Source organism: Acomys russatus, chromosome 19 (genome assembly GCF_903995435.1).
Source record: "Acomys russatus chromosome 19, mAcoRus1.1, whole genome shotgun sequence".
NCBI lineage: Eukaryota > Metazoa > Chordata > Mammalia > Rodentia > Muridae > Acomys > Acomys russatus.
The window spans coordinates 52822578-52850492 of NC_067155.1; the positions used below are offsets into that span (position 1 = coordinate 52822578).

Here is a 27915-nt window from a genome sequence, read left to right on the forward strand (position 1 = left end):
GGGAAACGCCGGTGGCGGGGCAAGATGGCCGCGCACCTGTCGTACGGGCGAGTGAACCTGAACGTGTTGCGCGAGGCGGTGCGTCGCGAGCTGCGCGAGTTTCTGGACAAGTGCGCTGGGAGCAAGGTGAGGGACGGGACTCGGCGCCGCCATGCGCGGCCCGGCACAACTGTGCGAGGTCCCGGGGGCGACCAGGTCGTCGCTCCGTGACAGCGGCTCTGGTTCCCCCAGCCCCGAACTGTCCCTTCCGGTCTGGAAGCACCCACGCCCACAGCCCTCTGCACACACGCTGTGAGAGAGGATGGAGTTACTTCAGACTTTACCTTGGTCTTCAACATGGATTATTTTGCCTGGTTTTTTTTTTTTTGTTTTGTTTTTTTTCTATTCCCCTTCAGTGTTAGTTTGAAGCAGGGTCTTAACTGTGTAGCCCTGGCTGTCCTTGAATTAAAGGCGTTTGCAGGGCTCTCAGTGTAGATTGGTCCTGGTTGTGTAACCCAGGCTGGCCTCCAACTCTCCCCCCACTCTCCTGCCTCAGCCTACCAAGTGCTGGCGATTACAGACACGAGACAGCGTTTAGCTAGCTGTGGGATTTACTTTTAAGCGCTTCTCTTTATTTTGAGATTTATGAATCATCCCCCCACCCCTCTCCAGGGAACTGGAAGTAGTAATCTGAAGAGAAAAATAAAACGGTGGTGCTTTAAGGACCAGTTTCGGAGCTATAGCTTCAAGTAAGATGGTTGCTTGCTGCCGTTGAGCCAAGAAGGCAGATCAAACCACAGAGGCACTGATTAAACCCCAAACGATGCCAAAATCAGATAGATATAATAAATTCCATGGTACTGATGCCGGGTGTGGTGGCGCACGCCTGTAATCCCAGCACTCAGGAGGCAGAGGCAGGTGGATCTCTGTGAGTTCGAGGCCAGCCTGGTCTACAAAGCTACTCCAGGACAGCCAAGGCTACACAGGGAAGCTTTGTCTCAGAAAACAAAACAAAAACAAAAGACCATAGTATTGTATTTTCAAAGTGTTGCTCCTGGAGGAAGCAGGGATCCCTGACCTTAGTATCACCTTTGTCCCTCATGAAAGTTTTACTTAGATCCTTAGGCTATGAACGTGATCACAGCCTGTTTAAAACAAACAAACCTAACTCCAAATTTTAGGAGACTATTCCTTGAGATGCGGAGCTGGAGAGGTGCCTCAGCGGTGAAGAGGGAGTTGTGCTCCTCCAGAGGAGCCCAGTTTGGTTCCCAGCACCTACAGTGGGCAACTGATAACACCTGTAACTTCAGATCCAGGGGGATCTGACCCTTCTGGCCTTGAAGGGAACTGCGCTCATATGCTCACACACACACACACACACACACACACACACACACACACACACACACAGCGCTGTACATAATTAAAATAAAAAAATGAGGCTTGCGGCAGGGAAAATAAACCTTAAAAAACATATCCTGACTGTGAATGACTGCCATTTCGGTTGTTGTTGTTGGATTTCAGAAATAAAGGAGTGTTTCTTCCCCCCTTACAGGCAATAGTATGGGATGAATACTTAACAGGACCGTTTGGACTGATTGCACAGTATTCACTACTCAAGGTAATGTGCCATATGGGATTTGTTCAAGAATTAATAGTTAATTGAACTTAGTATTGGTCATGGGACTTTGACATACCTTCCTGAATAATCACTTGCAAAGCTATTTGATCTGTACAAACAGGGATATTAATACGTGTTTAACATTCTGAGTAGAGGGCGCTGCTCACTGGTAATGCTCACTTTGCCTAGCATGCACCAGGCCCTGGGGTTGATGTCAAGCATCACGAAGCAAACACAGAAACAAAAGACATTTTGTGCCCACGCACTGTCCTGTGTGACCGTGAGCTTGTGCCTTGGATGCTCTGCTGAGTCAGGATAGCTTGCAGGCCCATGCAGAAACAGTGGCTTTATCCTGACGCGTGGTCCCTTGTGTGTTTGCTTGGGACTATGAATCATTTCTAGATCTGAGGATGACAGAGGTCAGGGATTTTGCTACTCTTTTGTGTTTGCTTCCCCAGGAGCATGAAGTGGAAAAAATGTTCACTCTTAAAGGAGGCCGTTTGCCAGCCGCTGATGTCAAGAATATCATTTTTTTGGTCAGACCCAGGCTAGAGTTGATGGACATAATTGCTGAGAATGTGCGCAGGTACATCAGAGCTGCTTGGTGTTTCAAAAGCAGTTGGGCTTTGAAAGGGTTTTTTTTTTTTTTTTTTTTTTTTTAACACTTATTTTTTATTTATTTTGGAGGGAGGTTGTGTGCCGTGGGTCCTGTCAGAGAAGAACTGGTGGGAGTGGATTCTCTCTGCCCAGGGAGGTCCCAGGGATTGGACTCAGGTCATCAGGGTTGGCGTAGGCTCTGTCCCCTCCTGAGCCTTCCCAGCCTCGAAGTAGTCTTTATAATGGCTTTAATGTTCTGATTACTTTGTAACACTTCCTTGTCAGAGTGTTGGAATGCCATCTTTTGGAAGAGTGGGGCCAGACATGGAAGACTATTAGGAGCGGGGTGGAAGACTTGTTGGGGTTCTCTGAATACCCTGAGGAGAGTAACTCTCAGGGTAGCTAAAGGTTCAAACCTATGTCAGCAGAGAGAACCCTGCCTTAAAAACACACACAGCAACGAAACCTTGGATGGTTAGGGTTTCCCAAAATGCCACATATAGTGTGCTTGAAATTCATAAGCAAAATAAGTAAGGGCTGATTAAAGTTTAATGTGGAATCCAGTGCATAGAGGAAGCACTCAGCACCGGCTGCACTCAGTACAGTTGATTGATGGAGCCGCTGAAAGCCTTGACTGCATATGGCTATTATTGGAAGTCCACAAACAAGGAGACTAGAGAATGGAAGTCAGGAGTTTCTCTTTTTTTTTGTTTTGTTTTGGTTTTGGTTTTTTGGTTTCTCAAGACAGGGTTTCTCCGGTGTAACAGCTTTGGCTGTCGTGGACTCGCTTTGTAGACCAGGCTGGCTTCAAACTCATAGTGATCTGCCTGCCTCTGCCTCCCAAGTGCCGGGATTACAGGCGTGCACCACCACACCCGGCCCAGGAATTCTCTTTTTAATAGAAAGTCTTCTATTAAGTTGGGTTAAACTAGTTTGGTTAAAGAGGCTTTTCTTTTCAACAAATCACAGATGTCCTATTGTGAGATTTGGTTTTGGTTCTCACTGTCCTTCTCCTCCTCTCTGTGTCTGTCTGTCTGTCTGTCTCTTTCCCTCTGTCTCTGTCTGTCTGTCTCAGTGTGTGTGTGTGTGTGTGTGTGTGTGTGTGTGTGTGTGTGTGTGTATGTGTGTGTGTCTAGGCCAGAAGAGGGTGTGAGATTTCCTGGAGCTGAAGTTACAGGCAGTGATGAACCGTGTGATCTGGGTGCTGGAATCAAAGTTTGGTTAAAAATTTGGGTATGAGAGTCTGGTGGGTTTTGGTTTTTAAAGAATTACTGATTTTTATGTGTATGAGCATTTGACTGTGTATATGTGTGTGCACTGTGTACATGCTTGGTGTGTGTGGAGGCCGGGAGATCCCCTGGGACTGGAACATTAGACAGTTGTGAGCGGCCATGTGGGTGCTGGGAACAAGCTGCTGTCATGTGGAAGAGCAGCAAGCGCTCCTAACCTCTGAGCCACCCCTCCAGCCCCTTGAGAGTCTGTCTTTATGTTTACTTAAGCAGTGTTTGCTTAGCGCCTGCCAGGCAATGGGGATGGAATAAGAAAACGTGACTTCAGACCCTAAGGAGTGCATAAGCTAATAATGGTTACTTTCTTTGCAGTGAGGACAGACGTGGCCCTACCAGGGATTTCCACATTTTGTTTGTGCCACGCCGGAGCTTGTTGTGTGAGCAACGGTTGAAGGACCTGGGTGTTTTAGGATCCTTCATTTATCAAGAGGAATACAGTTTAGACCTCATTCCATTTGATGGGGACCTCTTATCCATGGAATCAGAGGGCGCGTTCAGAGTAAGTTGGACATTTTCTTAACATCAAAGTTTATTTTTTTTTATTTTTTATTTTTTAAAGTTTCTTTCTTTATTTGTTTGTTTTTATTTTATATGCATTGGTGTTTTGCCTGCATGTATGTTTATGTGAGGATGTCAGATCTTGGAGTTACAGACAGTAGTGAGCTGCCATGTGCTGGGAGTTGAACCCGGGTCCTCCAAAAGAGCAGTTAGTGCTCTTAGCCACTGAGCCATCTCTCCAGCGCCCCCAAACTTTCTATTTTTAAAGACAGGGTCTCACAGCCTTGGATGTTCTGGACCTCGCTCTGTAGACCAGGCTGGCCCAGAGTGCTGGGATTAAAGCCGAGCACCGGTGTGCCCAGCCTTCAGCCTTTGACTTTCCTGGGTTGTGGCTGGAAATGTCATGCTGTGGCTTCCACTTGCATCAGTGTCTCTGTGAAGGTCATAGTTTTTTAAAGACAGGAGTTATAAATGATTGTGAGCTGCTATGTCGATGCAGGAAGTTGGACCCAGGAATGCACTCCTGCAAAGTCTTCAGTTAGATGCCTCCCATCCTAGCCTTGGGAGGCTGAGGCAGAGGAAGTGAACAGTTGAGGCCAGCTTGACCACCATAGGGAGAACCTCAAAAAAGAAAGCAAGAATAGAAAACAAAGAAATATCAAACAAAACACAATGAAAACGGTAACTTGAAAGTTTTGTAATAGCTGAGCATGGTGGTGCAGGCCTTTGATGCCAGCACTTCAGGAGGCAGATGCAGGGAGACCTCCTTGCCTGGTCTGTCTAGTGAGTTCAGGATAGCCAGGATTACACAGTGAGATGGTGTCTCACCCTACCCTACCCCACCCAGATTTTGTAAACGTAAGTCATTTCTATAGTAAGATTTTTTTTTTTTTTTTGAGTTAGAAAGTACACAGAGTGACAAGGAGCCCACTTTCCTCAAGTCTCCGACCTCTTTGCAGATGCCAATTGGTTCTCACCTCTCTGAGTCTTTTGTTTTAGTGGAATTTTTTTTTTTTTTTAAAGATTTTATTTTATATACAGCTGTTCTATCTGCATCTGCATCTGCATGACAGAAGAGGGCATTAGATTTCAGTATAGATGGTTGTGAGCCATCATGTGGTTGCTGGGAATTGAACTCAGGGCCTCTAGAAGAACAGACAATGCTTTTATCCACTGAGCCATCTCTCCAGCCCTTAGTGGAATTTTTTAAAGGTTTTTTTTTTTTCTTTTCTTATTGAGAAGTGTGCTGGAAGTTAACGCCCTAATGCCAACCCCAGCTCTCAGCATACTTATTTCTGTGATCCGTGTTGTGTAATAGTGTATAAATGTGAGCTTCGGCTCACCCACTGAACATTCAGTGCCAGCACACAGTGTTAGAGCCTTCATTTTAATAACTAAAAACCAGTGATTCTAAAGCCAGGCATCCTAGTAAAAACTACAAGGGCTTCTGTTGTGTGGGTGAGTGAGTTTGGGGCCCAAAATATGAGCTTTTAAATATTAATGTGTAGTAGCATTCATCCTAAAATGTCCTTGGAGCTTGAAATACCATGAGGGATTCCCTATGCTCCAGCATGGGATGCCCTCACTGGCTGTTGTGGTAGGCGAGGGCCCCAGCTGATCTGTTCCCAATGAGTGGCCAGTACCATCACCATTCAAAGTTAGATCTGTTGTTACTGAGGGTGTAGCTCAGAAGTGGAGCAGTGTGTGTGTGAGGTCTTGGGTTTGATTTCCTGAACTGCCAACTTGAAAAACAAAACAAGACAAACAAACAAAACCCGCTTATTAGCTTGGAAATTTTTGTTTTGTTTTGCTTTGTTGTTGTTTGTTTGGTTGTTTTTTTTTTAAAGCTAGCATTATAGAAGGAGAGTCTTTGTAATGATACGGCTTTTTAAGATGGAATGAAACATGGATTGTTGTGCTCTTGTACTTGGAAGTGAGTATTCCAGAACATGCACCTCGTGGCATCCCTGTCCCGGCTGTGGTGCTGGGGAGAGTTAAACACGTCAGTCCTAGAGTCACGGACAAGGCTCTCTGTGAAGCACAGCCCTGTGGTGTACTGGTTGTGACAGGCCCCCTCTCCTGCTCAGAACTCCCCCTCGCTCAGCCCCTGGGTTCTGAATGCCTCTTGTTCCTGGCTTTGAATATGGAAGACGCTCCAAGGTAGTAGCAGTGGGGGCCTTGGGACAAGAGGGACCATTTTTTTGTTTTTGTTTGGGTATTTTGTTTTTGTTTTTTGGAGACAAGGTTTCACTGTATCCTTGGCTGGCTTGAAATGCTATGTAAACCAGGCTGGGCTTGACCTCACAGAGATCTCCTTGCTTCTCCTCCTGAGTTCTGGGATTAAAAATGTGTGCCACCAGAGTGCTCTATGAAAGAGAACCATTTTTATTATTAGTTAATTTATTTTATGAGTGTTCTGAGGCATGTACACCTGCGTGCCAGAAGAGGGCACCAGATCTCATTACAGATGTTTGTGAGGCACCATGTGGTTGCTGGGAATTGAACTCAGGACCTCTGAAAGAACAGCCAGTGCTCTTTACTGCTGAGCCATCTCTCCAGCTCCCCCCTTACCCCCCCCCCCAACACCAAAGAGAACCATTTTGATGTTTTCCATTTTTGTCTTTTGCCTGTCTTGGTTGGGGTCTCATGTAGCCCACGGTGGCTCAGGACTCCCAGGCCCCTGCTCACTCTTCTGTACCACCACACCCACTTTGACTTGAAAGTGGATGATGATTGTAAAACAGTTCAAAGTGGATGATGACCGTGGTCCACAGTAACTGGCCTTTCTCTCCACAGGAGTGCTACCTGGAAGGTGACCAGACAAGCCTGTACCACGCAGCTAAGGGACTGATGACCCTGCAGGCACTGTACGGTACAATTCCCCAGATCTTTGGGAAGGGAGAATGTGCTCGGGTGAGAACCCTCTGTTTTCTGGTTTTATCCAAAGTAGGGGCCAAAGAGGAAAACTTGAGAGACACAGCTGATCCTCGTTACCCAGACATATTCTATGCTGAGAACTTTGTCCCCTCCCACTGTTCACTTATCACTCACTGGTCAGTAATCACAGGGCTTTGTGAGCGTGCCCACTGTGAGAAATTCTCACCGACAGACATGTTAGCAGAGATGACCAAGTTCACAAGTGTCTCTTTCACAGTCTTCTTAGAGTTGGGCTTTTCATACTTTTGCATTTGTTTGGTGGTTTTGCTGTTTAAATGCATCCTAAGCAGGTGTAAGGTATCTAGTGTGACTTAGTGAAAGTCAGCATCTGGTAAGTTCTTTCTGGGCCAGAGTCAGAGCTCTTGGCCGTGAGTTCTATGTAAATGAACGGCTTTTTGAGGCAGGCTTCCTCTGTGTAGACCAGGCTATCCTGGAACTCAGATCTGCCTGCCTCTGCCTCCCCAGTGCTGGGATTAGAGGCGGGTAACACCACTGCCCTAACTTCAGTAATATATATTATCAAGGACTAAACATAGAACATGATACAAGGTTTAGTATTGATCTGTGGACCGAAGCTGTGACAAGGCCTAGAAACCGGCTCAGTGCTTAAGAGCACTTCCTGCTCTTCCAGATATTCCAAGTTCAGTTCTCAGCACCCACATCAGGCAACAACCACCTGTTAATTCCAGACTCAGGGCATCCGATGGCCTCATAGGACCAAGTTGGGCACTGCACACATATGCACAAAGCCACCCCAGTCACACGCATACACATAAGTAAAAATAACTCAATCTTTTTTCTTTTTTAAAGATATATTCATTATGTATACAGTGTTTTGCCTGCATGTGCACTGGCATGACAGAAGAGGGCACCAGATCTCATTATAGATGGTTGTGAGCCACCATGTGGTTGCTGGGAATTGAACTCAGGACCTCTGGAAGAGCAGCTAGTGCTCTTAACCTCTGAGCAATCTCTGTAGTCCCTCTCTTCTTTAAATTTACTTTTATTTATGTGGGGAGGGATTTATGTACACCTTGTGAGCTTATGCGTACCATTTGGGTGCATGTACCCATGGAGGCCAAAGGATGTCTGGAGGGATGGCCTCCTTGTAACTGGCGTTACAAGTGGTTGTGAGCCACCAGAAGTGGGGGCTGGGAACTGAACCCAGGTTCTCTGCAAGGGCAGGAAGTGCTCTTAACCATTAAGCCATCTCTCTTGCCCTGAAAATAACTAAATTTAAAAACAATTAAAAAGCTATGACCAGAGGCTCAAAGGCACATTCTCTCTGGAACAGCAGATCAGTGCTGGTTATGTCACCATCTCCAGCGATTGTAGAGCCCAACTGCCTCGTGTAGCAGGCACTAGCTGTGTCTGATACGGTGTCTGACTGGGGCCACTGTCGGCTCTGCATTGGGATGGCGGTTAACCGCAGGCGCTTTTTGATTGCTGCTTATTTCATTATCAGCTTGGCCTTGGTAGCTTTTCTCTTTTTTACCTTTTGATCAGTGTTTTGTCTGTGGCAGAATCTTAAACTCTGCTAGCTCCCCGAGGCTTCCCTTGATCCAGTGTCTTGTTTCCAGCAAGTGGCCAACATGATGGTCAGGATGAAGAGGGAGTTCACAGGAAGCCAGAACTCCGTGTTCCCCGTGTTTGACAACCTCCTGCTGCTTGACCGCAACGTGGATCTGCTGACGCCGCTGGCCACCCAGCTCACATACGAAGGGCTCATCGATGAGATTTACGGCATTCAGAACAGTAAGGGACATGACATCCACTTTCACTGGTGGCTGATAGGGACAGCCGGGCCTGTCGTGGGAGGCTGTGGCATTATGGTTAGCTCTCAAAACACTGTCTGAGTGTAAAGGCTCAAAGGTTCTATTTTTCTTCTTTCCCTTCCCCCTACCCCCTGCCCCTTGTGTTTTGAAACAGAGTGTTTGTAGCCCAAGCTAACATGGAATTTACTATGTAGCCCAGGCTAGCCTTTGCCTCTCTAGTGTTGTAATTACATTAAGGTGTGAATTATCACACCTAACTAAAGATCCAATTTCTTTCTTTTAGTTTTTTGTTTTTTTTGTTTTGTTTTGTTTTGTTTTTTGAGACAGTTTTTTTGTGTGGCTCTGGCTGTCCTAGAACTCACTATGTAGACCAGGCTTACCTTGAAGTTATTTACCTGCCTCTGCCTCGCAAATGCTGGGATTAAAGGCGTGCGCTATTGCTGCCCAGCTAAAGATCCGATACCTAACGATGGTTTGAAAGCAGAGACTAATACAAATTTTGTTGTTGTTGTTGTTGTTGTTGTTGTTTTGGAAGCAAGTTGGCAGCATAGAAAGCTATTGATTCTTGGCCTGCATAAATCCCAAGAATGTCCCTTGAGGAATCATCATTCCAGAAAAAAATGAGGGAGGTGTGTGTGTGAACATTTGAATTGCCGCTTGTTTTCCAGGCTGTGCTAAACAGCCCGAAGGGTTGCAAACGTTATACAATATCGTGGAGCCAAGAAAGGAGCAAATGTGGAGCATGAGAAGCTATGGGGCCAGTTTATTCCCATTATAAACTGTGCTTGTATTTGTGTGTGTGTTGTTGATGCTCAGCAAATAGATGACAAATGGGAACAGGCAGGAGAGGGAGGTGGCTGAAGGAGAGTGAGGCCTCCAGAGGGCGCTGAGCTCCTTCCTGCTCTTTTATCATTTGTTTATCATCGTTTACTTATTTGTTTGTTTATTTTGAGAATGAGTCTCACTTTGTGGCCCAGGCTGGCCTGGAACTCATAAGGATCCACCTGCCTCTGTCTCCCAAGAACTGAGATTAAAGATGAGTACCACAACACTCACTTTATTTATTATTTTTAAAAATTATTAATTTGTACTTTGGCAGATTCATACATATATATAATATATTTTGTTCATACTTAATTTATTTAAAGTTTTTCTAGATTTATTGTTTGTGTGTGTGTGTGTCTTTGCGCGCGTGCGTGTGTGTGTGTGTAGGTACCTGTCACGCATGTGTGGAGGCCACAGGACAGCTTTCAGGAGTTAGTTCTCTCTCTTTTTTTTTTTTTTTTTTTTTTGTTAGTTCTCTCTTTACACCATGTGGGTCCTGGGCATTGAACTAAGGTCATCGGGTTTGGTTACAAGCACCTTTATCCACTGAGCCCTCTCACTGACCCCCTGATTGCTGTACTTTTGAGACAAAGTCTTGCTTTCTAGCCCAGACTGGCCCTGAGCTCTTCCTGGTTCAGCCCCCGAGGGCTGGACGTTTAGACTGTAGACAGTAGCTCCCATTCCCAGCCCAGCAGTTAATCAGAAAGTTTCTGCAGACTTGTCTTGTGAGTCTAAGGCTAGACCTCTGAGTGCACTGCTGACTCAGGCTGGACCTGCTGCATGTGAGCTGAGGCTAGCCACACGTGGCATCACAGCTCCCTGTGGCTGGTGGAGAATAGGAGAGCTTCCGGGTTTGGAAGGAGACTGAAATTTAGAAGGAGTTTCAGGACAGGAGAAAGAGTGTGGTTACTGGGGGGCAGCCAGCTTGCCCTGAGTTGACATGCACAGATGGCGAAATCCTCAACCACTGCTCAGGAGGTCGGGGTCACTAGGTAGAAATCTTAGAAGGCCAGAGTTTGGGCTTAATGAGTGATTAGGCCAGAGTTACAGCATGTTTTGTTCATTTGCTTTTGGCCAACATGATATTTGATTCTGTTAGGATTTAAAATTTGAGGTATTATTAATAGTCTTGATTTATACCACATCTTAAAAAAAATGTGGCAGTCCTTAGACTCATTCTCACATGGTGGCCAGGGTCCAGAGGAGATGGCCCCTTTAGACAGGGCCTCTTCTGCGCCTTGCCATGGACAGACAGGCATGGTGGTACACGCCTTTAATCCCAGCACTTGGGAGGCAGAGGCAGGTGGATTGCTGTGAGTTCAAGGCCAGCCTGGTCTACAAAGTGAGCCTAGGACAGCCAAGGCTACACAGACCCTGTCTCGAAAAACCAGGAAAAAAAAAAAAAAAGGATGCAGGTGCTGAGCAATTAGAATAACAAACCAAGCAGTACTCGGCTGTTGAATATACAGACAACTTTTACACAGTGCGCAAAAAGCTCACCCCAGCAGCTCCCAGACTCCATGATGCAGGGCTTTTAAGGGTCAAAAGGTGTTATATTGTGTGGCAGGCAAGATGACTCAGCTAGTAAGGTTCCTGCTGCCAAGCCTCACACCTGAGTTCGATCCCTGAGACCCACATGGTAGAAAGAGACAACTCACTCCCACAGGTTGGCCACACAGTAACTATAAAAGAAAAATTTAAAGATTGTGTTAGCATCGTAAGAAGCTTGGTGCATGTCCCATTTCTTTCAAACATTCAGTCACAGAAGCCCATCAGCTCCCCTTGAGGACATTTCAGGGGTGGCAGTGACTGAATTGCTTTGTAGGAGAAGAGGCCTGTGGCTCCTTTGTAGAGGAGCTTAGGAGCATGCAGAACCTGGACTTTATTCTAGACCCGGGTGGAGACTGAGAAGTGAAGATGCTGGGTTTCTGCAAGTTATACGGTAGCTGGACTCTCCCAACCTCTGCCGTGCGCAGTAGGTAAAACTTTATCTCCAGAAACAAGAAGAGTGTGTGTTGGAGGCCCTGAGTGCAATCTCCCTAACCAAAAGTAAGGAACAAGACAAAGTGGGTGAATTTGGCCCTGAGGGTATAGTTACGACCCTTCCTCATGTGTGTGTAAAACTGAAACAGAGGTTTCATTTTAAAAGCCCTCACTTCAGGGCTGGAGAGATAGCTCTGTGAATAAGAGCACCGGCTCCTCTTACAGGACCCCGGTTTGGTTCCCAGCACCTACACAGTGACTCACAAGTGTCAGGAAGCCCAGTCCCAGGGCATCTGGCATCCTCCACTGGTCTCCTTGGTTACCACATGCGCTTGGCATACAAACACACACACACACAGGCAAAACATCCATACACATAAAATAATTAATTTTAGAACATCCCCACCACCTTTCATTACTTTCTGTGAACACTCTGGAGTCTTCTGTCTGTTCACTACTGCTGTTTTCATGGCTGTATGGAGCAGGCTGTCCTCAAACTCACAAAAGCCCTCCTGCTTCTGCCTCCTGAGTGCTAGGATTCACCTGCGCTGGCTCCATGCCGGTGAGATTTTGCTTTAGGATCCCGGCACTGTTGCAGTGGTTTCTGTGTCTCCCCGGTGGCAATTAGAGCTGTGGGATGGATGGGTGTTGAAGAGCTGCTGTGCCTCGGTATGGGCCGTGGACAGTGAAAACACAGCTCAGTGCCCCTTGTCCCCTAGCACTCTTGGCAGTCAAGAGCACTGCGTGGTTTGTGGCTGCTGCAGGGGTCGTCCACTGCGGTGAGTTGCAAGAGGCACTTTTGCCCAGGCGTTTGCGTCTTGGGTTTTCCAGTAACTGCTCAAGTGCGTGTCCCCTCCAACTTCAGGTTATGTGAAGTTACCGCCAGAGAAATTTGCACCCAAGAAGCAGGGTGCCGGGGGCGGAAAGGACCTTCCCACGGAGGCAAAGAAGCTTCAGCTAAACTCCGCAGAGGAGCTCTATGCCGAGATCCGAGACAAGAACTTCAACGCCGTGGGCTCTGTGCTCAGCAAGAAGGCGAAGATCATCTCTGCTGCCTTTGAGGTGAGGCAGGCCCCCGGGGATGCTGAGGGAACGGTGTTCCTGACCACACTCTTTTTCTTCCTCTATTCCATCCCCTTTTTTGAGACAGGATCTCACTTGTAGCCCTGGCTGGCCAGAGCTCCATCTCCCTCTGCCTTTCAAGCACTGGGATAAAGTGTGCAACCATGCCCAGTTCCAGTTATTTTTGAAATGGTCCTAGACACACCCCAGCCATTCTGTACTATGTATTATATAGGGAGGGGCAGTCTTAGTACTTACAATTATAAAATCAAAGTATCAGCTAGGCGGTGGTGGCGCACGCCTTTAATCCCAGCACTCGGGAGGCAGAGGCAGGCGGATCGCTGTGGGTTCGAGGCCAGCCTGGTCTACAGAGCGAGTTCCAGGACAGCCAAGGCTACACAGAGAGACCCTGTCTCAAAAAACCAAAAATGAATAAATAAAATGAAAGTATCAATCCAGTCTGAAACAAAACAAAACAAAACAAAGCACACTGAAGATGCCCTATGTCCTGAGTATGGAATATTCAGCCAAGATCCAATTCTTTACATGAAAGTCAGCAAGCAGGGCAGCTCCCTGCCATGCAAATCTGGCTGTGTTTAATAGCTGGTGAAATTATAAGCACGCCAAGGAATTGTTTTCAAATAAAACTCCTATGCTTTGTTAGTTTGGTTTGCATCTGATTACAGACTAAACATCTTAGGCAAACAGAAGTCCGAGCTGTTAAAGGGCTGAGCCCTTTTCCAGCCTTCTTCCACTCTGGGGATCAGATTCCTGTCCTGGTACTTCCTCGGCAACCAGTTTACTCAGCTGTCTCCTAAGCCCCCACTTAATGACTTCACAAAAGAAAAAAGGAGAAAAAAATTAAAATCAAACAGCAGTTTTAATTTTATTGATGTTTTTGTGTGTTTAATTTATTTGGTATTTTAGAGACAGGGTGTCCTGTAGCCCAGGCAGCCTTGAACTTGCTTTGTAGTCAAGATGGAGCTTTTATGACCTTGAATTCCTGACCCTTCTGAGATTGTAGGCCTGCACCACAACATTTGGCTTGTGCAGGGCTGAGGATCAGACCTAGGGCTTTGTGTGTGTTGGACACTGTGCATTACTTCCCTAGTCCCTAAGGGGCATTTTCAAGGTCATGTGTGTTTCCCCCGCCACCGCGCCCAGACAGGGTCTTACTATGTGGCCCTGCCTGGCCTGGAATTTCTGTTTTATGTTAACTAAATTATTATATTTCTATAAGAGCAGAAATCTTTTGTATAGTGAAAACACAGCCGTTCACAGTACAAAGTAGCATTGAATCTGAGCCGCTGGGTTTAGGCAGCGTTTGTGGCCTGCAAATGATCCACAGTGTGTGTTCAGGGCCAAGGCTTTAATAGCACTGCTAGAAATGTGTTTCAGTTAATTTTGGACAATGCATGTTCAGAAACTCTTTTGTGACCCCCATGTTCATTTACACAACCCTTTATGGGCTGTGACCTGCAGTTTAAGGAGCTTGCCTGAGGCTGCAGATGTGAGTTCAATTCCCAGCCCACATGGAGTGGCTCACAACGACCTGTAGCTCCACTTCCAGGGGCTCTGAGGCCCCTTCTGGCCTTCTGTGGTGACTGAACTCACATGGGCATTCACACACATAGACACACACACACACACACACACACACACACACACACACACACACGATTAAAAATAAAATGTTTTAAATGAAAATCCCAAACATTCTATTTTACCAATAAAGACTTAGGAGCCAGATGCTGGGGTGAGAACCTTCTAGCACGGAGAGACAGAGAAAGCACCCAGCTGACCTTCCTACTCAGCTCACATCCCGATGGAAAAGGCCCAAACGGATCACTAGCTCAATGACAGCCCAGGAGGAAAAAGCCAAAAAACCCAAGGCCAAAAGCTTGCTGGCTCAAAGTCCAAAAAGCCAAAGGCCAAGGAGCTGAAGAGCTCAGAAGCTAAAGAGCTAAAAGCCCAAGAGCTCCTTCCACTTCCACACGCTGTCTTAAACACTCCTCAACTCACAGTCCCGCCTACTCTTTAATCCCTGTCAGCTGGGTTCTTGCTTCGCCTCTTGACTTAAGGTTAACTTTATTAAGTCCTGTGTACAGAAAGCTCTTGGATTAAAGGTTTGTGTTAGGGCTCAACTGCACCAAACAAAAGACAGGTTTTTTCAGTTTACAGATCTCAGGGATCACAATGGGATCAAATATTCTGCAATAAAAAAATGCATCCTGAGCCGGGCGTGGTGGCACACGCCTTTAATCCCAGCACTTGGGAGGCAGAGGCAGGCAGATCGCTGTGAGTTCGAGGCCAGCCTGGTCTACAAAGTGAGTCCAGGATGGCCAAGGCTACACAGAGAAACCCTGTCTGGAAAAACAAAAAAAAAAAAAAAAAAAAGCATCCTTTCTTTTTTTTAAGTTGGGCTATAGTACACCTGTCTCCTTCTAATACTGCAGATTCAAGAGGACCCAAGGTTTTCTTTTTTTAAATTTATTTACTTTTCTGGCACTGGGGATTGAGCCGAGAGCCACCTCTGAGCTTTCTTTGTTTTTAGACTTTTTCTCAGGCCTGTGACAGCAGCACTGTGCTAAGTGTTCCTCTTTTGGGGGCACAAGAGAGAGGCCATGAGTGTTGATAGGGTTCCATAAACAAGTTCCCGTGCTCTCCTGTTACGCTCTTTCCTCCTCCCTTGAGAGGAGACAGCCATCCTGTGCAGCAGCGGGCTGCCCATGCTGAGCTTGTGAGCTCTGGCCAGCATGGCGGTGGCAGGGGAGCCCTGCATGTGTGGTAAGTGATAATGGGGTCCAAGTCCCCAGCCACCCGGAGCTTCATTACCACCTTCCTGCCTCCTGTGTGCCACAGGCCTGTTCTTGTAGAGCTGAATTTGAAATGTGGCAATTCTGTATGCTTAGAAAATGACTATTTAAACTCTAGACATAGAAATTGGGAGAGTTGGGATGGAGAGATTGCTCAGTGGTTAAGAGCACTGCCTGCTCTTCTGAAGGACCCAGGTTCAATTCTTAGCACCCGCTTGGCAGCTCACAACTGTCTGTAACTCCAAGATCTGACACCCCCACACCAACACACATAAATTAAAATTTAAGTAAAATATAAAAAAAAGAAAGAAAGAAAGAAATTGGGAGAGTTTTTGAAAACTGCCTTTTTATGTTTCTGTTGTTGTGGTTGTAGAGGTATTAATCTGTCCATGTTTCTGAAGACTGTTCTGGGTGACATTATTAAAATGTCCTCATCAATTCCAGCACTTGGGAGGCAGAGGCAGGCAGATCTCTAAATTGGAGGTCTACATAGTGAGTTCCAGGACAGTCAGGGCTGCACAGAGAACCCCTGTCTCAAAACCCTTCCCCCCAAAAGCTCTCATCACTAAGCAGGCTTCACTTTGCTCACAGCCTGGATTCATTCTTGAGGTTCAATGCCAGATGGGATTTCTTTCAGTTACACGGAACATTTTTGTTGTTTGGTTTTGATTTTTGAAATGGTCTTCTGGTTGAGGATGACCTTGAACCTCTGGACTTCCTGTCCTCCCAAGGGCTATAAGTCTGCTCTGGCATGCCTGACTTTCTGCTGTTTACTGTACCCTCTGCATGGAACTTAATTTTTTATATCTTAGAGCTGTGTGTGTGTGTGTGTGTGTGTGTGTGTGTGTGTGTGTGTGTGTGTGTGTATTATATCCCCAAGGCCCCATTGATGTTAGGTCAGTGTTGTACCACTGCATTGTATCCTCAGCTACATTTAAAAAAATAAATCATAAGACAGGCAGTGGCTGGTGTTGCACACTCTTAATCCCAGCACTTGGGAGACAGAGGCAGGCAGATCTCTGAGTTCAAGGTCAGTCTGGTCTACAGAGTGAGTCCAGGATAGCCAAGGTTATACAGAGAAACCCTGTCTTGAAAAAACAAAAATAAATAAATCAATAAATTCTTTTTTGTGTATGTGTGTGGTGCGTTCATACATAAGTGTGCGTGTGTGTATGTTCTAGGTGTGCAGAGGCCAGCATTCAGTGTCCTGCTGTATCATTCCCCCTCATTCCCTTGATACAGGTCGTCTCACTGAACCTGAATCTGGTGGCCAGCAAGCCCCAGTGATCCTCCTGGCTCCACCCTGCACAGGGCTGGGCTTGTAGGTACCCAAAGCTTGGGCTTGCTAGCAAGCATTCGTACCTGCTGAGCAACTGCAAGCTATGTCCATTGTCCAAACTCAGACAGGTATTGAGTTTCCAAATTTGTAAGAGGGGCCACTGCTGATGTACCAACAGCCTTCCCCCTAAAATGGATTTCAAACAGCCCTGTGTGGCAAGAGCAGTGGCCCTTAACAAAAGAAAATTGAGGGGCTGGAGAGATGGCTCAGCAGTTAAGAGCACTGGCTGCTTTTCCAGAGGTCCTGAGTTCAATTCCCAGCAACCACATGGTGGCTCACAACCATCTATAATGTGACCTGATTCATACTATATACATAATAAATAAATCTTAAAAAAGAAAAGAAAAGAAAATTGAGCCTATAGTCAAGACTATGTAGAGAGACACTAAATTAAAAGAAAAAAGGTGAGCTGTGTAGGTGGGTGCACATGTATAACGCCAACACTTAGGAGACCAGGGCAGGAAGATCTAGAACATGAGACCAGTGTGGGCTACACAGTGAGAACCTGTCTCAAAAAGAAAATAAAACAAACAAAAATCCCACAAGGCTTGGGGTTGGGGGAAGGCTCAGCAGGTACGAATGCTTGCTAGCAAGCCCAAGCTTTGGGTACCTACAAGCCCAGCCCTGTGCAGGGTGGAGCCAGGAGGATCACCGGGGCTTGCTGGCCACCAGATTCAGGTTCAGTGAGACGGCCTGTATCAAGGGAATGAGGGGGAATGATACAGCAGGACACTGAATGCTGGCCTCTGCACACCTAGAGCACACACACACGCACACTTATGTATGAACGCACCACACACATACACAAAAAAGGATTTAATACCTTCCCCAGAAGCATGTGCCGTTTCACCCTTAGCTTTATCATTGCATACCTCTGTAATTGCAGGAATAGTAATCTGAGTACCCCATTGTTGTAAGAGATCCCTTCCCCATAGATTTATGGGTATGTCAGCCACATAGGGTCTCAGCTTCCCTGTCTGCCCTTCTGCTCCCACACACCTAAACCACCGTACGCTTTGTTGTAGTTGAGATAATTTACCCTATAATTTCTGTATAAACCTTCTGAAGTGGCCAACTCAGATTCCACTCATATGCCATCATGAGTTTCAATGCCTGCCTGTTTGGTGTCAGCGTCTGCTTTTGCTCTATCTAGCGCTGATCCCAGTCTCTGCAAAAATTCTGTGAAGGCTTCCCCAGGCCCTTGAAATATCTTAGTAAAGGGAGCGGTTATCCTACCAGGTTCCTCCACCATGTCTCAAGCTCTTAAGGCTGTAGCACAACATTGTTCAATCACCGTATCATTATATTGTACTTGTTGTCTTAAGACTGTCCTGGAACTCACTGTCTCATAGGCCCTCCTGCCTTCGCCTCCAGTGTTAGGATTAAAGGCGTGTGCCTTCGTATCCAATCTCTCTCTCTCTTTCTTTTTTTTTTAACTAAGAAGTTTGGGGTTGTTGTTGCTTTTGTTTTTTCAGTCATTCAAAAGACATTCTATATAGACCAGGCCGTCTTCAGGCTCACAAAGAGCTGCCTGCCTTTGCCTCCTGAGTGTTGGGGTTTGTATTAGTTACCTAATTGTCCTCCAATATACTCAGATGCACACAAAACACATAATGTGTGAACCCGTGTGTACAAAGAGAGAGTTACAGGTGTTCTCTCTGAAGAAGTGCTGTGCAGACAACCCACACTGTCAACTTTCATTATTTAACATTTGTAAAAACATACATACATACATACGTATGTACGTACATACATACGTATGTACGTACATACATACATACATAATTTATGTGTTTATCTGTGTGTATATGCTTACATGCACATGCATGGGGATGAGAGGACAGCTAGAGGGAGTTCTCTCTTCCACCTGTGGGTCCCAGGATGGAGCTGCACTGTCTCACCATACTTACTTTTCTCTTGTCTGTGATTTTGGAGCTGAGTTTAGCTTGATTTATGTTTCCTCTTTCATGATGATGTTGATAGACACCTTCTGAGATATCCCCTGCCCCATAGTGCTGCCACCTGTTGTGTTCCAGGAGCGGCACAACGCCAAGACGGTCGGGGAGATTAAGCAGTTCGTTTCCCAGCTACCGCACATGCAGGCAGCCCGGGGATCTCTGGCCAACCACACCTCAATCGCAGAGTTAATCAAAGATGTCACCAGTGAGTATCTTCCGTTGTGGTTCTGACCTTGGGAAGGTTAGCTTGGTTTTGTGTATTTATTTATTACTTTGGTCTTAGGGATCAAACCAGGGCCTGTGCATGTGAAGCAGGTGCCTGACCACTGGACCCTACCCACTCAGTTCCATCTTAGCATCGTGCGTGTGTCACAGCAGTGGTGAGTGTATGAGTTTTGTAGGTAGGGTCTCATGTAGCCCATTGGCTTAAAGTTAATACACAGCCAGATCTGCCATGATCCTGCTCCCTTGCCTGCACCTCCCTAGTGATGGGATGACAGGTATGTCCACTGTGCCTCACTAAGTGTATGCATGGTAACAGGAACGTTTGCCCAGGGTGAAGATACAGCCCAGTGGTTAAGAGCATTTGCCACTCTTGCAGTGAACCCAAGTTCAGCTCCCAGCAGCACGTCAGCTACCTCACAGCTGCCGATACCTGAGGGCACCTGCGTTCACAGGCACATACTCAAACCAGACACACTGAGGTACACGTAAGTAGCAGTTAAATCTTTAACACTGCTACATTTGTGATTGACTTTGTGTATTGATTCATCTTAACATAAACTATCCAGAACAGTAGAAAGCACTCCTCCAGAAGATTGCCGTAATGACATCAAACAGTTCAACACACTAATCCTATATGCAGGAGAATTTAATTAAAACTATATGGTCCTTTGGGGTTTTATTGGGACTCTAGTCTTGGTCCACTTGAAAGCAGACAAAGCACTAGATAGCATTGGGGGTGCGGAGGCAGGAAGACATTAAGTTCAAGGACAGCGCGAGCTATGTTGTGAGACTCTTGAACGAGAGAGAAGATGGGCTGGACAAAAGCTCAGGTGCTAAATTGCTTACCTGACATGCAGCATGTGCCTGTATACCAGTGCTGGGGCCACTGAAGGCAGAGGCATCCCGAGCTCAAGGCTATTTTCAGTTTATAATGAGTTCAGAGCCAGCCTAGACTACATTAAACCTTACCCCTGAAACAAACTAAGCCAGGTGTGGTGACACACACCTTTAATCCTGCCAGTTTGGAGGCAGAGGTACATGGATCTCTGTAGTTTGACACCAGCCTGGTCTACATAAAGCGTTCAGGCTAGCCAGGGCTATGCAAAGACCCTGTCTCAGCACCAACCAGCCAAAGAACAAAATAAACAAAAAAGACAGGAAGCCAGTAGCTGTTCTGGAGAGGTCGCTCAGTGTTTGAAGTGAATGCTGCTTTCTCAACACAGATGCCTACAGCTCCATCTCCAAGGGGTTTGAAGGCCTCTTCTAGACATGTGTGCATGCACACACACACACTCACACTTACACACACATGCATACACACACTCACACCTATTCATTTCCTCTTTTGAAGAAAGCCAGCAATAGCTGTGCTCAGTGGTGCATGCCTGTAATCCCAACACTTTAGGAGGCAGAGGCAGGCAGATCTCTGTGAGTTCGAGGCCAGCCTGGTCTACAGAGTGAGTCCAGGACAGCCAAGGGTACACAGAGAAACCCTGTCTCAAAAAACAAAAACAAAGCAAAGCAAAAAATAAAAAATAAAAAGCCAGCAGTGATGGCTCCTAGCACTTGGGGGGGCCAAAGACAAGGATTGCTATGAATTCAAGGGCAGCCTGGGCTACACTATGAGATGATCCTGTCTTAAAAAAAAAAAAGGAATGAAAACTTCATACAGAATCATCACAAAGAACCTCACCAGATACATATGAAACCTAAACAGAAGTCCATTTGACTCAGGGATGAAGAAGATGAGGCATTTATTTAGTACCAAGTGTTGGGGATATGCTTTGAGTCTTGATGTTGTAGAATTGGCCCTTTGTCTGCTGGTGACAGCAGTAGGATGAAGTGACACAAGGCTGTGCCTGGGGAGATTGCAGCTCCTGCCAAGTCCTAACCTGTGCGTTGGAAGCAGAGGCCCCGAAGGAGCAGTGTGCAAGTGTGACTGATGCTGAGCGCTCTGGGGTTTCCTGGCTGCTCCAGAGTCTCTTCCTAATCCTGCTTACACATTGCTCTCAATCAGCTGACACTGTTGAAGTTCTAAGTCAGAAATTTGCTGATTACATTTTAGCTTCTGAAGACTTCTTTGATAAGCTAACCGTGGAGCAGGAGTTCATGTCCGGGATAGACACTGATAAGGTATGTGGAAACCTGCTGCACACCACAGCTGAAGTTCATTGGGCTGGCTCATGAGATTAGAGCCAGATAACCAGGCCCAGGTGGTGTTGTCTGGATTATTATTGTGGAGAGGGAAACTCACCATGTAGCCCTGTCCGGCCTAGAACTTAATATATAGACCAGGCTGTCCTGAAACTCAGAGATCCTCTTGTCTCTACCTCCCAAGTGCTCAGACGGAAGGCGTGCACCACCTCACCTGGCCCTCAGTCCATTGTTTTGGTTTCCATCTGGTGTGTGTGTGTGTGTGTGTGTGTGTGTGTGTGTGTGTGTGTGTGTTTGGGGTGGGATGTAGGTAGGTTATTGATAAGAGAGTACCTGTCTGGCATGCCAAGAAATCTTGGGTTCAGATCCAGCACTCTGTAGTTGGACTTTTAGCATCTTTATTAGGTTCATTTATCTACCTCTCGACACCACCCCATCCCTTCTCACCCCTGAGTACTAGGTAGGAGAGAAAGATGTTTAGAAGGGAGAGGGGTTGTCGTCAGTGTCATAGACTACTGCCTGTTGTTAGGGTGTCATTTCCTTGGGGCGAGTTTGATCTTCATAGTCAGGACATCTCCAACCAGCAACCAGCAAGAGCAAACAGCAGAGCGGGAGCAGCTATACCTCCCTTGGGCCTCTGGCTTTATATACCCTCTCAAAGGCCCCCAGAATTCCATACAGAAACTATATGCCACTGGCAAAATCATGCCCCTGCCAGAGCACAAGACAAATCATAGTCAGCTGCTGTGGATCTGAAGCAGCCCCATATACCACACCTGGGATTAAAACAAAAATATTCCTAGAGAGCCAGGCAGTGGTAGCATACACCTTTAATCCCAGCACTCAGGAAGCAGAGGCAGGCGGATCACTATGAGTTTGGGGCCAGCCTGGTCTACAAAGCGAGTCTAGGACAGCCAAGGCTACACAGTGAAACCCTGAAAAACAAACAAAAAATCCTATAACATTTCTGTGGGGTTTTTGTTGTTGTTGTTTTTGTTTGTTTGTCTTGTGTTGGTTTTTCGAGACAAGGTTTCTCTGTGTATCCTTGGCCATCCTGGACTCACTTTGTAGACCAGGCTGGCCTCGAACTCACAGTGATCCACCTGCTTCTGCCTCCCGAGTGCTGGGATTAAAGGCGTGCGCCACCACACCCGGCACATTTCTATGTTTTTAAAGAAATCAAAATTCTCATACACTACAGTACTCACCCCCAAAATAAATAACAACAATACATACCCCAGATGGACATGGCGGCACACGCTACAACAATAACAACACACACGCACGCACACACGCACGCACGAGGCGGATATGGTGGCACATGCTTGTTGTACTAGCACTTGAAAGATGGAAGCATTTAAGGCCAACTTTGGCTAAGTAGCAAGTTTGAGGCCAACTTGGGTTACAGGAGACCCTATCTCAAAACAACAAAAACCCCACGTTACTTAAGTTTGTTTGTTTGTTTTTAATTCATTAGGCGATTTCCTTAAAAGTACATCACTATTAAAAATAGTTTAATTAAGCTGGGCTTGGTGGCGCATACCTGTAATCTCAGCACTCAGAGGCAGAGGCAGGAAGATCTCTGTGAGTTCAAGGCCAGCCTGGTCTACAAAGCAAGGACAGCTACACAGAGAAACCCTGTCTCAAAAAAACAAAACAAAACCAAAAAAAATTTTAATTGTTCAATTTGCAGAGGTTCCTTTTTTTTTTTTTTTTTTCTTCTTAAGTGTTCCTATCACTTTATGCTAGGTAAACCAACAGTATTTTTTTAGGTAAGCTAAGTCAAATAAACCCCAGGCATTTGGCAGCCATGAGTTGGTTGTTCACAAGGTGGCTGTGTCTGAGCAGGCCATTTGGTTGCCTGGTGATGCCTCACCATCTTATGCTGGTGTGTTTGTGTGGTGGCCGTAGGGTTTGGGGCATAGGGATGAGGGGACGTAGCCCAGGCAAGTGTTAAGAAATGAGGAAATGAAGCTGGGCATGGTGACACATGTCTCTAATTCCAGCAGGTGAGGAGGCAGAGGCAGGTGGATCTTTGAGTTCGAGGCCAGCCTGGTCACTGCCTTTCCTTGTCTTGGGAAATATAGTAGACATCAAGTTATCTTAAGTCCTTGGACTAATTATTCTGTTTAAATCTCATTTCTAGGTCAACAATTACATTGAGGACTGTATTGCCCAAAAGCACCCTCTCATCAAGGTGTTGAGACTGGTCTGCCTCCAGTCTGTATGCAACAGTGGGCTCAAGCAGAAGGTTCTGGACTACTACAAAAGGGAGGTTCTCCAGGTAGTGAATTAGAGATGCTTTACTTGCTGAGAAGGAAGGCATTGTGAAATATAGCAGTAAATCATGTTTAGTAGTGTCGTTCTCACAGCTGCTTTTTATTTATTTATTTATTTTTAATTTTTGGTTTTTCGAGACAGGGTCTCTCTGTGTAGCCTTAGCTGTCCTGGACTCGCTTTGTAGATCAGGCTGGCCTGGAACTCACAGAGATCCACCTGCCTCTGCCTCCCGAGTGCTGGGACTAAAGGCGTGCGCCACCACGCCCAGCTGACTGTCTTTGTTCTTAAGTGTATCTAGAGGTTTTATCAGTGTGCAGATATGCCTATTGAGAGCTAAGTATGTACCCTATATAGATAGGATTTCTTTTATGCTCAGGCTAGATTATGAACTCTGACATTAAAGTAAAAATCTTTAATCATGCTTGAAACAAAGAGCAGGTTAAACTGTGTGGAAAGAGTGGGCAGGAGTGCCCCTCTGCCCTGCCCTGCGCTCTCCATACTCAGAGCCTGATCCGACATCCCTGCCGAATGCTTTCTCCTTCAGACCTACGGCTATGAGCACATACTGACCTTGAACAACCTGGAGAAGGCGGGCCTGCTAAAGGCGCAGACCGGGGCCAGAAACAACTACCCAACCATCCGGAAGACCTTACGCCTCTGGATGGACGACGTCAATGAACAAGTAAGGCTGATTCTGTTAGTTCACTGTGACAGCAGACACACCTTGACCTGCATGCCTGCTCAGCTTTCTAAGTGTCTTTTCGCCTTGATTTAGTGTGTGAGTGTGTGTGTGTGTGTGTGTGTGTGAGAGAGTGTGTGTGTGTGTATGAGTGCGTGTGTGAGTGCGTGCGTGCGTGTGTGTGTGTGTGTGTGTGTGTGTGTGTGTACAATTTGTAGGAGTTGGTTCTTTCCTTCTACCATGTCAGTTCTGGGGCTTGACCTAGGCCTGCCGGGCTTGGCAGCAAACATGCTTAACCTTTGTTCCAGCCCTCCTTTGCTTTCTAAAAATCACCTCCGTGCTTCTCAAAGGCAGTGCGTGTGTGTTGTGTCCACCGAGGTCTCTGCAGCAGGCAGAGTGCTGCCAGGCCGGGTAGACAATGTGAACATAGTGGGCTAGCAAGACCTGGTTCAGCATGAGCGCTCACCAACTGCTGATGCTCACGGTTCCAGGCCACAGACCATAAAGCTGAGAAGTCACAGCAGCGGGAGCTTGAGGGAGCAGGCTCACCCTGTCAGCGGGAACAGAGGGGTGATACGTCTGTGTGTGCGTGCTGTGGCTCATGTCTCCTTCTTCACCCTCACTAGTCAAAGAGCCCTTCCCACGGGAATGGTGCCTGGCCTTCCCACTTCAGTTGATGTAATCAGCCATACTCAGAGGTCCGTTCTGCAGTTAACATCCATCACAACAGCTGAGGCCTGAAGGACAGAATATAGGAGTTAGTATGTCATGGGAGCCAGAGAGAGCGGTGCAGCTGAGGGCTTCTGGCCTCCGTGTGTGGTACCTTCCGTCGCCCCAGCCCAAACAAGTCATGGGAGTGCTGGCACAGCTCCTGCAGGCTTCTGGGCACAGACCCCTGGGGAGAAGGTGAGGGACATCAGGAAGAGCAGTTCACAGAAACATCCAGGGTGTGTGAGCCAGCCAGCTGTGCTCCAGGAAGGGAGCCGATCCTGCCGCAGCTACCCTAGTCCTTGCGGAGGCAATTCTGGCAGCCAGGTTACAGTCTTTCCAGAAGGCACCATTACCACACATGTTCTGTGCTCTTGGTCTGCAGAGATTCTCTTAGCTTTACAGTCACACAGTGATGCTGCTAATTTGTGTGTTACATAGGCAACATGTTAGTTCACACTGTTCTGTTCTGGTGGCTTCTTCAAAGCCACCTACTGCCTAGCAGGGCTCTGAAGACCTTCCTGGTTCCCCATCCTCACTCTCTTTAGTTGCTACATAGTCAGAGCTATTCTATTTGTTTACTGGTCCTGGAAATTAAACCCAGGCCTTATACTTGTTAAACGTGCACCCTAGCACTGAGCTATCCCCATTTCTTTATATATGTGGGTAGGGTGAGGGTGGGGGTGTCTGACTCACTGTAGCCCAGGGTAGCCTCCAACTCTCTATGTAGCAAGTGACCTTGAACTCCTCATCCTCCAGCCCCAGTCTCCCAAGTACACACCTGTAACCCAGCGTTCTGGAAGCTGAGGTAGGAGGATCATAAGTGACATTGGTCTGGGCTCCATAGTGAGTTCCTATCTCAAACAAACAAACACAGGAAAGAAGTGAAGCTAGGCTGCAGAGGGCTCAGTGGTTAAGAGCACTTGCTGCTCCTCTGGAGGATGTAAGTTCGGTTCCAACACTCACACTGTGTGGTTCACAAGCCCCTGTGGTTCCAGCATCTTCTAGATTCTGCAGGCTCCTGCACTCCTACATTCACACACACAAACAGATATATGCTACACACATAAGTGAAAGTAAGCCTAAAATAAAGAAAAATGACGCTCTGGGTGCTACGGATAGAGGCCATCCAAGTTAAGTTAGAGCAAGACCCAGCACGGGGCGTTCTTGTTCCGTCTCCCGTTCTTACAACATCAATCACCAACAGACGCAGGTGCCTCTCAGTCTACGTCTTTATCGTTAACTGTTGACAGAACCCTACAGACATATCCTACGTGTACAGTGGCTATGCGCCGCTCAGTGTGCGACTGGCTCAGCTCCTTTCCCGGCCGGGTTGGCGGAGCATCGAGGAGGTTCTGCGCATTCTCCCGGGGCCCCACTTTGAAGAGCGGCAGCCTCTGCCCACTGGGCTGCAGAAGAAACGTAAGTTTCATCGCCCCCCCCCCCCACAGTCAGTCTGCTGCTCACGTATGTGGCTTGTGTCATGCACTTGCTTTGTAAAGTTCCTAAAATTCAGAGTAGAGTCTGTTCCTAGTGTAGTTTATAAGCCCTGGAGCTGCGCTGCGCTGTGCCCTTGGGAATGGCAGCCTACAGTCTCTGCTCCAAGACCCCCCAGGACTCGGGGCATTAAGATCACAATTGGCATCCCAGGGCCTCAAAGGAACCGGTTACGCCAAGATGCACTTGACCTTTTTACACTTTGTCTTTCAAATGTTTTTATGATTATTGTGTGTGGCATGTGCCTAGAGAGCTCCGAGGTATCTCTGGAACTAGAGTTACAGGTGCGTGTAAGTTGTCTGATGTGGGTGCTGGGAGGTTAAATTTGGCTCCTCTGCAGGAACAGTGCACCTTCGTAGCCGCTGAGTCATCTCTCCAGCCCTTTTATCTACTTTTAAATGAAAATTGTTTCTAGAGGCAGCAGTATTACATATTTTTGAATTCTGAAATGCTTACATTTTAGGCCAGCCAGGAGAAAACAGAGTGACGCTGATATTTTTCCTCGGGGGCGTTACCTTTGCTGAAATAGCCGCCCTGCGCTTTCTCTCCCAGCTGGAAGATGGGGGCACTGAGTATGTCATCGCCACCACTAAACTGCTGAACGGCAGCAGCTGGATTGAGGCTCTAATGGAGAAGCCTTTGTAGGCCACTCAGAGGACACGGGACAGGTCATCAAGGATGAGACTCTGAACAAGTCCCCGAGATGATGGAAAGCCCAGAAGCAGGACAGAAGCCGCAGGCTCAGCCACTGCTGCTCCCTCCTTCCTGCTCCTCTCTGTGCTCCTACAGCCTTAAGAAAGAAGGGTCAGCGTGGGTAAAGAGACACTGAGCTGGGCGTGGTGGTGCACAATTGTAATCCCAGCACTCCGGGAGTCAGAGGGGGCAGATTTCTGTGAGTTCGAGGCCAGTCTGGCCTACAAAGTTGGTCCAGACACAGAGAAACCCTGTCTCAAAAAACCAAAAAGAACAAAGAAATACAGAGACAGAGGCAGGAGGATTGCTGCAAGCTTGAGGACAACCTGGGCTGCAGAGTGAGTTCCAGACAAAAGCCCTCCCCTCCCAAAATAAAGGAGATCTTGTTTCAGAATTTTTAAGCTTAAAGTCTTCATTAGCAGTTTCTGGAAATAGTTAAGAATGCAAGGATGATAGCCCCAACAGCCACACGAATGTGCAGTCATTAAAAAGCAGAGCCTGATGGGTAAATATGAAAATAGAGGTGGGACGTCCAACCACTGATGCACAGTGGTGTGTTCAGGAAGATGTACCGTGCCCAGGATAGTGGTTTTGTGTTGAGGACTAAGCCAGCATTGTCAAGTGCGCTGTCTCCAGCCTCTACGGATTTGATCGTAAAGCAAGCTTTGTTTCCTTCTGAAAAACTGAGAAGCTTGAAGAAGGAGCCTCATGATGTGACCAAGTCTCCGCTGTCTGACTTACTGGTAGGCTCTCTGCCCACAAAGGGCCTGATGACGAGTGAGACGACCACCAGGCAGCTTCTGCAGACTGACCAACCATGTGAAGGCTCTTTTGAGTGTGCACGCTCTTAACTCCAAGGCTCGCCAATGTAGATGCCACTGCTGGGGTCCTGTTTTCTTCCGTGTCCATTGTGGGCCAGGCATCCAGCTGGTCCACTATGCGCAGTGGCAGCTCTTAAGTTTTTTCACTGTCATGCGGTTCTGTCTGCATGGTTACTGCC

The 27915-nt window shown here is 47.0% G+C and overlaps 1 protein-coding gene across 1 annotated transcript; it reads left to right on the plus strand.

The window, feature by feature from the left end:
• Positions 1-27059, plus strand: Vps33a (VPS33A core subunit of CORVET and HOPS complexes). Its single transcript, XM_051161503.1, has 13 exons — positions 1-126; positions 1535-1600; positions 2059-2186; positions 3799-3985; positions 6781-6897; positions 8502-8676; positions 12370-12566; positions 18758-18884; positions 20970-21037; positions 23205-23342; positions 23883-24020; positions 25979-26147; positions 26686-27059. Exons 1-13 carry the CDS (start codon positions 25-27, stop codon positions 26865-26867), a joined length of 1794 nt encoding a protein of 597 aa, XP_051017460.1. The 5' UTR covers positions 1-24; the 3' UTR covers positions 26868-27059.
• The last annotated feature ends 856 nt before the right edge of the window (positions 27060-27915 follow it).

Coding starts and splice junctions, on each gene's coding strand:
- Vps33a (XM_051161503.1), top strand. CDS start 25: ATGGCCGCGCACCTGTCGTACGGGCGAGTGAACCTGAACGTGTTGCGC. Junction 127..1,534: donor ACAAGTGCGCTGGGAGCAAG/GTGAGGGACGGG, acceptor CCCCCCTTACAG/GCAATAGTATGGGATGAATA. Junction 24,021..25,978: donor TGGACGACGTCAATGAACAA/GTAAGGCTGATT, acceptor AACTGTTGACAG/AACCCTACAGACATATCCTA.